Below are 13,081 nucleotides of genomic sequence, written 5' to 3' on the forward strand. Positions count from 1 at the left end.
CATACTTTACTGGATGTTTCTTATAGGTAGCTTTATTTACCTGTATAGCTATTTCTTACACAGAATTACGAAGAACCTGTTAAATTTAATTTTATTATATATTTTTTACAATATAAATCGTTATTACGCCAGTATAAAATGAAAACGATGCGTTTTTACGATAAAATCGATAAAGTTGCAATACCACAAATCATTTGAACTACTCTTCTGCGTATACATAAATGACGACTGACGATGAATTTGTGGTTAGCGAAACGCGATCGCAATAATAGAACCAGTTTCATATAAAATACAATTAAATTACTTACATATCTAAAGTAAAGGTAACAACATAATAAAAAAGCCATTCGTGATGAAACACGATAACGCAATAAAGATAGAAAATGAATTTTAAATTGGACATTCAATGGCAAGATGGATAAATTCAAAATTACATATCTCCCCCTAAAATTCCCTTTGCCAATAATTATGAACCGGTTAATTATGGATTCGAATGTAAAAATGACCCTATTAAGCGACGTGCATGACATATTAATTCTTCAATAATTTTCCACAAATCTAAATATTCTGACCGACAAATTTCGATCAATAAATAACGCGACTCCGCAACGTATTTATTATACCTACCTATCTAAGTGTTAATTTTGAAATTGGCACGCAAGATTACGACGACGTTGAAAAATCGACGTACATTCTCAATAATGACCCACGTAAATGCTCATCATTATCGAATCGCCAGATCGGCGCCTTTTTCGGAAAGCGTCAATTCGTGTACATATACCAATTCGCCAATTCGCGTCGGCATATAAACTTCGTATGAGGTATAAATGAGTTATTTTCAGAGAAATGTTATAATAATTGAAGGGCCCTTACGAATAAATAATTGTTGTCAATATTACGCGGTACGTCTCTATAAATACGGTACAACGCACGGAATACAGTCGTATCAATTTACTTATAAAAATGTATCCCATGTTGTTTATTGTGTGTTTTTTAATGCATTGTGCAATTTTTACCGATGCTTGCCCATCTTGCGAGTAATATAAGCAAACAGGGAAGCTTTTATCGGACATATTACGAGCACCAAGCATCAAATACGACTGATGCTAAAATTATTTAGGATTGTCTGCGGACAATCGTCACTTGACAACAATATAACGCCTAAAGCCACTTCCATTAATATGACATTTCTCTGGCTATTTTGGATTTATTGTATTAAGCGGTGTAGATTGAATTTAGCATACATAGTTTTAACAAATAATTTAAATTGAATTACAATTAATTTTGAACGTGCCACGGAGGGGTTAATTTTTGCAAATTATACGATTTGCGATATATAATTTACTATACGTATACATACAAATACAATGTATGTGTAGGTAAGTATTAATACGGTCAAGTATGTCACAAAAATATCAGACGTCAGATTTTTAAGTGCAATTTAATCGGACACACCTCTGGGCGACGAAGGTTAGTTTCTCAAATATTACCATTTGAAATTTCATGATTTTATTGTTAATGGAATCATCATCGATTGACGATATTTAATTGAATTTTTCGACGACCTATGTGATCGGCATTATTATTTGCGTCGAATCAACATCGCATTTGTAAGCCAACGTAATGTTAAATGAAGCATTTTATTGTCTTGACGATGATTTTTTTTTTTGATGAAATAATCGAGGTCATGTCATTGTGTCGGTAAAAATTGATAGTTCACATTTAGTGTTCGGGATGATTGATGGTTATCAATAAAGTTATTACCAAGAGGCAAAAGTACAAAGAGAATGACAAACCTGTCATTTAGAATTGATCTCTCTTTCTCTTGTACATTATCGACTATTTGCATTGAAAGGGACTCAAGGTGCCTTTCAATTTGATTCGATATAATCACACACATTTGACATTCACCATTTATGGAAGATTACTCATTTTATTGTATTTTTTTGTCTCCGATTGAATTACAGTCGGAATTGGATGAAGCGATTTTTTTGCTGAGCAAATATAAATAAGTATATAATGTCCCCATAAAGTTTTATTACATATAAATTCACATTGCTTATGTACTTATTTATATATATGTACATATATCCACTATCGTAAAAGATTAATAATTCTGATTTAATTATTTTTAATCCTTCAGTCAAATAATTATCATATGAAAAGATGAATATGAACCAATAATCGAATTTTTTGGTCAAAAAAGATATACTGCAATGTATGTAGAAGACAACAAATTTAGAAAATACTAGAATACAAAGTTGAGGAATTTATTTGAATCACCTAATTACACATTGTACATAGATAAATTCACATACAAATTTACTTTTACGACTATTTCAAATGCTCATTAAACTCATTAATGAAGATTTGCGTGATTATAAAAAAAATGTGATAACAAAACTGGTTTTGGAAGTACATATGTATGGAAATACATATGTATGTATGTACATAAATAGGTATAAGCCGAATATGAAAACTACCATCTGAAGTAAAGTTGACGTGAGAGAATGTACACGTGAAGGTAGGCCAGGCCTACTTAGCAAATTGAATTTGCCATCATGTCAAGTTGTCGACAAACAGTAGAGCGGGCAAACACACACACACACACACACACACCCATATATATAGACACACAGAATAGGTATAGATAGATAAATAACAGCAACAACGACGACGACGAACTGGAAATAGTGTGGTATGGCAATCGATAGTGTGCGAGCCGACGAAAGAAAGCCGCGGAGAAAGAAAGGTGGTTGGCACGATCGGCGACGGTAGGCCTCCGCCCCCCACCGGGGGCCCCCGCATCAGGAACAAAGGGGGCCGCGCACACAAACGAGTTGTAAGTTACTCGCGTCCGATTATGTCGTGTCATAGGGTAACTCCAAACTCATCAATCTTGTTGAGTTTGTATCGAAAATGGCGGCCAAGTGCGTACGTACAATGTACATCGACCGCTGCCTATCAAACTTTGGGATCCTCGAATAACGGCACAGGAGACGTTTATCAAATTAAAAAAAAATCTTTGAAAATAATATTCAGTGAATAAAACGGATAATCATATATAAATCTTCGAGAAAAAAAATCCATACACACAAATTTTATATATTCTATTTAATTGTAATTGAATACGCTTTTATAGATGTAATTTATTTATCCTATACGATTCAATTTCTACCATCAATTAAAATTTTCCAGATTTTGGAAAATCATTATGTATGAACTGGTTCTTTCATTAACTTAATTGATTGCGATCAAAATAAAAAAGGACACCTATAAGGGGAGGTACGATTTCTAAATAAATACACAGACACATACTAAGCCACACACGTTTTTTATATAATGAAAACGTGATCAGTGATCGATTCAAGCTCGAATCAGTCAAAATTCCGAGTTCAAATTTTCGCATGATCACAAAACTTCATCTATCGTTACAACGTGTATAAATAAAATAAAAATTGACAGTGAAAATCTTACAGAAAAATACAAAATAATTTTTAAATACGAATAGTAATGTTGGTACATATTTGATCGCTATAATACCTAAATTAAACTTAAACAATTGTCCTTAAAAATGGCAAAGTTTCAAAACTATCGGAAGAATGTAGGAATTTCGACTGAATCATTTGCGAAGTAAAATATTGAAGAAACTTGTAAAAATCACAGAGTTTATATTATCATTAACAGTCCTTTGCCATCCACTGCTGGATGAAGGTCTCTCCAACATGTTTGCATCCATCTCATCCCATATATCCCACACATCTATCCATCTCTCCTGCGGCCTTCCTTACACGTTTTTACATTCTCTCGGTATCATTCGAGCACTTCTTTCTTCCATCTATCGCCCGTTCTCTTAGCTACGTGACTCACCCATTGCCATTTCAATCCCTTCACCCTCACGATTACATCAACCACCTTTGTCATACTTTGAACCCACGTATTCCATTTTCTATCTCTCCTAGTAATGCCAAGCATACATCGTTCAATACTTCTTTGAGTGCACTGCACGTTATGCAACATTCTGGCGTTCAATCGTACCCATACGTCATCACTGGTAAGATACATATGTACATTGATTGAAGATCGTTTTCTTAAGGCACAGTGGAATATTAGATTTTAATACAGCATTCATTCTCCCAAACGCACTCCATCCTAATTGCATATTATTACCAGACATGTCAATGATTTGGCCTAGATATAAATCATTTATAACTACTTCTACTCTCCAATTGACTAATGTAATAGTATCGGGCATGTAATATTTATTATACGTTAATTTAGTCTTATCTACGTTAATTTTTAGTCCTACTTTCCCATTTTCACTGATCAGCTATGTTAGTCTGTTGAGTATGTAAGTTAGCTATTAGTAATATGTATGATACATATATACACATACATACATGCAGTGGCGTATATTGGGTGTGTGCTAGGTGTGCGGCGCACACCCGTGAAAACCAAAGACCACATAAAGTAGTATTTTAATACAAAATAATGTGTTGTTGTATAAACAGGCATTGATGTGTATGGTGTATTTACCGCGTGCGCTAAATGTATGGTGTATGGTGTGGTGTGCAGTCTGCAGCGTGTTGTGTGATGTTAGATGTAGTTTGTGCGCCGCGACGAGAGAATACCTATGCCGTGCAGCAAATTGGTGGGTTTGGTTGGAGTGTGCAGGCGGATATTCGCTTGTATAGGTTTGTTCGCGATATTAAGACGTACGGTGTGCTACGACTTCAGAGCACCGCGCAACAGTCGGCAATTGACCAATGCGATGCGACACGTGGTCTCGTACTTTTTCGCACATTCGTATTTTTATGGTCATTCGTATCTCAGTCATACCTCTAATAACTAATAATGGCTAACAGTGTTCAAGACATTTTAACTATTCCGTTTTCAAATAGAAGTTTTGAGATAAAATTAAAAATAATTAAAGATGGGAAACCGTGTCCGTCTCTTCCAAATTTATCCAGTTTGCATAAAGAAAAAACAAAAGTTTACACTAGACATTTTTGCGTTTCAAATTATAAAAAATTCGAATGGATTACAGGCTGTGAAATTCGATCCAAACTTTTCTGCTGGCCATGTTTATTGTTCTCCAAAGATATTAATGTGTGGAACAAAGAAGGATTTGCTGATCTCAACCATTTGACAGCAGCACTGAAGAAACACGAAGGATCGCAGGCACACGTTCAATCATTTCTTTCCATACAAATGTTTGGCAAACAACGAATCGACGTATTAATTGACAGTCAACGTAAAGCCGAAATAAGTCGACATAATGAACAAGTAAATAAAAATAGAGATGTTTTAAAACGAATTATTAACGCAATAATCTATCTAGGAAAACAAGAACTGTCCCTGCGAGGTCACGACGAGTCATGTAATTCCGTAAACAAAGGCAATTACATTGAATATCTAAATGCTCTTCGAGAATATGATTCTGTTTTAGATACTCATTTAAATACTGCTACTACCTTTCGTGGTACTTCTCCAAGTATACAAAATGACATAATCGAAGCAATCGCTCATGTTATTAAAGTTCATATAAAAAATGAAGTAGAGTCAGCAAGTTTTGTTGCTATTATTCTCGATGAAACTTCAGATATAATGACAAAATCACAGCTCTCAACAGTTTTACGTTTTGTATGTAAAGGCAATGTACATGAACGGTTTATTAGTTTTACAGACGTTAGTGCTGATAAAACATCTAATGGTCTATTCCGTCACGTGGTGAACATAGTTGAAGAATTTAAAATTCAAGACAAATTGGTTGGACAGACTTATGATGGAGCAAGTGTAATGAGTGGACACGTAAATGGTTTGCAATCCAAAGTCCTCAATGCTTATCCTTTTGCTCTTTTTACACACTGTTATGCTCATGTATTGAATTTAGTATTGCAGCAAGGTCTTTCTGATATTAAAGAAAGTAAATCATTTTTTCAAACTTTAAATGGATTGTCTACATACTTTTCAAAATCTTCCAAAAGAGTATTCGCTTTACAGGAATTTGTGACAAAAAGACTTCCCTCTGTAGCACCCACAAGGTGGAATTTTACATCTCGTTTAAGTAGCACAGTACAACAATACAGAAGTCAATTTACAGATTTTTTTCGACATGTTATAGAAAATTGTGAATTATGGGACACAGATACTGTTATAAAAGCACGAGGGTTTTTAGGCTTTTTAGAGGTTTTTCAAACAATTAAACTTCTTCAAATTTTTTCAAAACTGTTTGGAATAACTGATGTTTTGTATAACATTCTTCAATCTAAATCTTCGGACGTTTTATATTGTTGTAAAAAAATTAATCATGTTTTGCAGCAACTGAAATACGAAAGGGATAATAATTTTGAAATGTTATGGAATAATTATTTAAATGAAAAAAATGATGATCATGATCGTAGGCCACAAAGATTAAAAAATTATTCAGAAGTAGAAGATAAAACTTCATTTCGTCAATTATATTTCAAAATAGTTGATAGCATAATCGCACAAGTCGAATGTAGATATTCTTCACTTTCCAAATTAGAATATTTCCACCTTCTTTGTAATGATAAATATGACGAATATAAAGAAAATTTTCCAAATGTTTTAATTAATAAATTAAAAGATTTTTATGGATCACTGTTTGATTATATTCGATTGAAAAACGAACTCATCGTGCTATATTCCAGCTCTGAATTTTCAGAGAAACCTGTTCATGAATTAATACAATTCATGACAAAAAATAACCTCGAATCTGGTTTTAAAGAGGTGTTTAAGCTGGGAGAATTAATATTAACGATACCAAGCAGTACAGCTTCAGCAGAACGTTCTTTTTCGGCGCTGAAAAGAATAAAAACTTGCTATAGAGGTACGCAAGGTCAAGATAGATTATGTGGCCTTAGCTTAATTTCAATAGAAAAAAAGTTATTGGTGGAATTAAAACAGAAAGACACATTCTATGCATACGTGATTGAAAAGTTTATGTCTCAGAAACGTCGCATTGAACTTATGTATAAATAACTAATAAATTAAACATTTTTGTAATGCAAAACGAGTATTTTTTTTTAATTGCTAATTTTATACCCTACGCCCTACGGCATACACAGCACACCCGGTATTAACACCCACCGTCCGCCACTGCATACATGTATGTATGATATTTGTATTTCGTCAGTGAACCGAAGGTGACTCAAGAGGCGACCGTTGATGTTGAGACCTACCTACTTATCCCATTCTAGATTCCTGAAAACGCCGTCATGTACCGCATTGAATAGCTTGTAAGAGATGGTGTCTCTTGGCTGACCCCTTTTCCTATGTTAAATCTATCTGCATCTGAAAAATATGTATGTACATGTATAAATGTATTTAATTTAATTTCCAAACAGCCCTGAATTCATAATTACTTTATAGAAACCATTGTTATGTATTTCAAGTATCTATATTAATTTTGTAAACCTTCAATTGCACACAATAGATAGGTATATCTACATATGTATCATCACACACGAATATGCATTGTACAATAATAACACAATATCGCACATAAAATTTTATTCCACTTTATCAAATTCGCACAAACGATACGATAGTACAATACACATTCTTACAGTATATGTATGTATACCTATATATTTATGTATGTATGGAGATGCGAATCGTAAATTATATTACTAAGTATGCATAGCATTGACAAGCTTTGGCCGAGTCGCGAACACGCGTAACCGCGTAAACGCATCTCAAGAACATAATGACCCCTTCATACCCACACACACACGTGTTCACTAATGGGTATCTTGTTGAGGAGCACAAAGGAAGTACATATATGTAATATAAAGCCTCTCGTTACATGTTGGGTAGGTGTGTATATATGTATAGGTACACTGGTAGATGCATACTGTTAAAATGTATGCGTACAGGTCATAAATCTGAAGTGCACCGTGGCTCGCAACGGGTTAGCGACATTGTTGAGGCCATTGTGTTTTATGCCACGGTGCGACAGTTGAATTTGTCGCTGAAATTGGCCGCACTTAATTTATTGCACGCATCAACGTCCGGCCGCGCCTTTATGTTGCGGACCCATCCTCGTTATTTACAATCGCATTTATTATACGTAAAATACTCGTACGAATGCATGTATGCATGCATACTCATATAAGTAGGTATGCACCTATGTGTGTATATTCACATATGTATGTACATAGTGTTATAATATGTAAGCACATTAAGTGGAAAAAAATCATGACAATATATCGCAAATATCATCGTATTCCACAATCTATAAAATTTTTGGGGATTTGTATTTTATACATAATAAATTGTATTTGATCTACTTAAAACTTGCGCCCAAAATTTTGGAAATTTCTCATGTCTACTGTCCAATTTCTCATATCTACGGTCCACTTTCCCAGTGAATTTCTTAAAATAATTGATGTAAAATTATATAGTCGATATCCGGTAGTCGATACAAAACATTTGAGATTTTTTTTCATAATTTATATTATTTTTATTATTTTTATTTTACATATATACCAGGAAGGCCTTACAGGTAAATCCCAATGCGCCTTCCTGGCCAATTACAAATACAAATGCAGCATTTTTATTATAAGTCGTTGAATTGCGAGACACTGAAAAAACTCGCAAATTAACGAGACATCTATGAATTGTACATAAATTTTTATTGTACATCAATCAAATTTCAAATAATGGTGACATAGTAGGTAGGAAGGATTTTTAGCCAATTTTTTTTTCCGGGAACCGTTTCAACAATGAAATCAGAGAAAATTGGCAAACTCTGATAGGAAACGATCAACCTGGATCACAAGTCCAGGTCTGACCAACAGCATACTCCGAAAAATTCATTTTCATTCAGGGATTGAACCCGGCACCTTCTTGACGGTAAGCAGAAGCTTAACGTCCGAGCTATGCTGCTGGCTAATAGCTATATAAAAATAAAACAAATTTGTAAATAAACATTATGAAAATAAAGTTTAATAAACTTCTATAAATAAAGTTATGGAATTTATAGTTAATTTAAAGTACGTGAATTTCAGGTTATTTATTTAAATAGATTGAGCTTATAAAATACACATAAAAATATGAACCAGGATTAATAAATAAATAAAGACCTACGATTAAACATTTAATACATAAAAGACGCAATTAAATTTTTTACAACTGTAACCAATAACAATTCAATTCAATAATGTATTCAATTTTTCTTATCAACTGTGATGACACGCTTATCTCGTGATATCTACATACATACATACATACGTATAAATATACATATTTTAATAGAAAAAAAATAATAAAAGAACAGCTCAGTCTCAGAAAAAAATACACATTGTGACACGATTTTGTAAAATAGATAAACATAACTTATTTAAAAACTTTTTTTTCATAATGCTGTAAACTCTAGTACCAGATAAAATATATCGGAACGAATTTCATTATAATTTCTTTTTTTCATCTTAACTATCAGGAATTTAAACTATTTAAGATTTCTCTAGTGTGCAAATGCATAAAAGTAAAATAAAACTGCACAATATAGCTTCGAATTTCCCACATCGTGCTGTTTCGAAGTATGATTTTTCACGCGACAAATAAACGTACGAAAGTTTCAGACCGTGAATATTGCTTTTATTAATCGTTTTTTCCACGTCGAGTCGATGTTTGGCCACGTAATAATATTTATTTTCCACGGCGCGTTACATCACCGATGCGACGCGGCGTGTAATAATATTGACATCCATCCGACAACAGCCTTCTTTTGTGTCCGCGTGGAAACGTGAAAAGAAACTTATTTGGTAGAGCAGGGATCAACAATGAAGTGTAGAGCCAACACGCCAACAATCCCGTCCCACAGCCACCCAATCAACTGTGTGATTGGTATAGTGCGTTCGGACGACATGTCAAAACCAGTTTACCAAGGTGCCCATGCGATTTATACGAGCGGCGAATATCCGTTCGGACGGAGTGTACGTCTCCTATCATTCTGATGACTAATAAATCCAATAATCCGTTCCTTTATGGCCCACAATGAGGCTAATACGAAGCAAACGGTGTGAAAGACGCCCACAAAAACTCTCCAAATTCAATTACATGCGTCGGAGAGCCGCAATAAATCATTGGGAGGGACGTGCGACTCGTATGAACCCGACTTGATCACCCCTGTCACGGATGATGATGATGATGATGACGACCGACACCGAGTGCTCCCACGTGCACTTGTCTCGTCAATCAAATTACAACAAACATACCCCTATCTTACGAAAATTCTTGATTGCACTTTTAGCTTTGTAATGAATAATTTTGCATGTTTGAATATTTTTTCCATAAGCTACAACCCCTCCCGCACGGTATCAAAATATCTGAACACACGTGTTAATGTTGACGCATGCCATAACATGGCTTTTCATTCGCTTTGATCTTTGCATCGATTTAAACCACCCTCAAAATACCACAGAAGAGAGAATGTTATGTTAGTCAATGAAAAAATGTTATAATCACCCATCCCTTCCCAATTTTTTATTTTTGTTTTTATTCAGCCTAGATCCTTTACTAACAAGGATCTCGTCGTATTCCCGTATCCTTTCTTAACATATATTTAAATAGCGTATAATAGTTTCCTTTGATTTTTCGTTCCGACGAGGTGGCGGGTCGTTAACTCTTTCAATACCTGTGACGTTGTTTTCTATTGTCGTTAAAAATTGTATCGAACAGAAAAACAATCGGGTCTTTCCATTTTACGGCAATAAGGCCGCAAATTGAAAACAATTATGCGCCCATGAGGGCAATCTGTGTGGAAAAAAAGATTCGATTTAAAATAGGGTGGTATAGATATCTAGCACTTTATACGGTCTTTTCACTGTTAAATTGAATTACTTGAGAATTTCATTATGAAATTTCTTATTAATTTGTAGCATGACTATGAGGAAAAATGAAGTAATCGTCATTTTTACATTTTTTTTTAGAGACACAATGAAAGTAATCGTAATCATAATGGTTTGTTTATTGGGGAGAAGTGAAGCGCATTCACGCGAAGAACGACAAGTTGGAGATAAGCGTTGCTTCATTGAAAAGTGAGACATTCTATGTAAATATTCGCTTATTTTTGCCAACAAATAAGTGAATATTAACAAAAATATATACATACATATATTATTTAAGTTCACCAAATCAACTGTCAACACTGGAATGTAATAATGCAGATATAACGGATATAAGCGCTTCGACAATCGAAGATTCCAGTAAACTAATTCAATCCTTGATTGTTACGTCTTCAAACATACCAGAAATTACTTCAGGAGTATTAAATCATTTCAAATCTATAAAAGAATTAACTATCATGGAATCGAATTTGAAATTTTTACACGAAGATTCATTTGAAGGTTTGGCGTTTAATAAATATTGAATTTTAAATTAAAAAAATACATTTTCAAAATTATCTCAATAAAATAAAATTTATCTTTTGTTTATTTTTAGGTTTCGATAATTTAAAAAGATTGAACTTATCATTTAATGAAATTGAAAGCCTAAATCAGCCATACTTCATACATCTAAAGGAATTGAAAAGGTTAAATTTAACGCAAAATAAGATAGTTAAATTGTCGGAAGATTGCTTGGAAGGACTGGCCAAACTTCAAATTCTCGACCTATCCGATAATCAACTAGAAACATTGCCAATCGGTTTGTTGAAAAATGTTCCTGTCGTTTTTCATATCGATTTATCCAATAATATGATTCAAGAATTACCAGCATTATTGGTAAAAGGCTTGACCTATTTGACTAATTTGGATCTAAGTAAAAATAACATATCTTTTATACCACCTGCATTCTTTGAAAAAGTTCCCAGTCTTAACAAGTAAGTATTTAAATGAATTTCAATTCTAATAATTTATTATACTGTGTATATAATCGCCATTATTATTAGTGTACATTTTTTTTAATAAAAAATTGATTGAATGATATGTGAAATTGCAGAGGTTGGTATTCAAAATGTGCGATTAAAAATAAATAAATAAAACAAAAACAAGTTTTTTATATACTTGAATATGCTTTAAACTGTCAGTTCTTTGTATATTCTGAACACTCATTCATCAATCAGTTTAATTAATGATAGAATCATCTTAATAAATTAGGTTCTTCTCAAAACAGAGGAGCTTCCATTTATAAATTATCTTACGTTTTTATTTTTATTTTTTATTTTTTGAGCGAGGAAATACACAATCAATTTTTACTTTTTAGGTTGTCGTTGTCTGAGAATAATTTACAAACATTGCAATCAGATATGTTCATCAACCCACAATCAAAATTGTCGGTTTTAAAAATAGATGGAAACTCATTATATTCTTTGGATACCGATATTTTTATATCGAAGCTACCAAAATTGCAAAGAATACAAATTTTCGGAAATCCATGGATTTGTTCGTGTTTAGAAGATATATTGAATTTGATGAAACGAAAAAGCGTTACGTATATTATAAAGAATTTTTGCGATGGCAGATTACCGACATGCATTGTCCAAAAAACTGTTTCGGATTCAAACGTGTAAGTTAAAATAGAAACGTATGCATGTTATTGAACAACAAATTGTGTTCAGTTAATATTATAAATAAGTTTCTGTAATTATTATATTAAATTATTTTGCATTTCAGCGAAGAATCAATAAACGGAAACTGTATCACCCTTTCAGAGACAGATGCATTCAATATCCGAAATAAATATTATAATCGATTAGCTAAATACGCTCGTAGCCAAGTATTTTGAATTTTAATATAATATGTATTTTTTTAATAAGAAGAAGAAATAAAAGTCGAGATATAAAAATTGATTAATTATACATATTATTGTTATTTAATTTATTACAATTCTTAAAAATGATTTATTACTATTTAGAAATTGTAGATATTTTCAAAACCGTAAAACAGATAAAATTACAACATTGGCATGTTGGATTTTATATTATACTTGTCCTCATCGCTACCGTTAATCTTAACGTAAACGAATGAAAAGCGACGTTATGGTTCTTCCGAAAATCGCATTCAACACTTCTTCTTGAAGTGCACAAAAGAAGAGAAATAAGAATGTAATGAAA

General features: G+C 33.0%; 1 protein-coding gene across 1 annotated transcript; it reads left to right on the plus strand.

Moving 5' to 3' along the window:
- The first annotated feature begins 1,359 nt into the window (after positions 1-1,359).
- LOC143910766 (uncharacterized) lies at positions 1,360-12,753 on the plus strand. Its single transcript, XM_077429362.1, has 6 exons — positions 1,360-1,470; positions 10,959-11,066; positions 11,155-11,375; positions 11,470-11,848; positions 12,232-12,534; positions 12,642-12,753. The coding sequence occupies exons 2-6, from the start codon at positions 10,966-10,968 to the stop codon at positions 12,751-12,753; spliced, it is 1,116 nt and encodes a 371-aa protein (XP_077285488.1). The 5' UTR covers positions 1,360-1,470; positions 10,959-10,965.
- The last annotated feature ends 328 nt before the right edge of the window (positions 12,754-13,081 follow it).

This window comes from Arctopsyche grandis, chromosome 4 (genome assembly GCF_051622035.1).
Source record: "Arctopsyche grandis isolate Sample6627 chromosome 4, ASM5162203v2, whole genome shotgun sequence".
In the NCBI taxonomy this organism is placed as follows: domain Eukaryota; kingdom Metazoa; phylum Arthropoda; class Insecta; order Trichoptera; family Hydropsychidae; genus Arctopsyche; species Arctopsyche grandis.

Coding starts and splice junctions, on each gene's coding strand:
- LOC143910766 (XM_077429362.1), top strand. CDS start 10,966: ATGAAAGTAATCGTAATCATAATGGTTTGTTTATTGGGGAGAAGTGAA. Junction 11,067..11,154: donor AAGCGTTGCTTCATTGAAAA/GTGAGACATTCT, acceptor ATATTATTTAAG/TTCACCAAATCAACTGTCAA. Junction 12,535..12,641: donor ACTGTTTCGGATTCAAACGT/GTAAGTTAAAAT, acceptor TTTGCATTTCAG/CGAAGAATCAATAAACGGAA.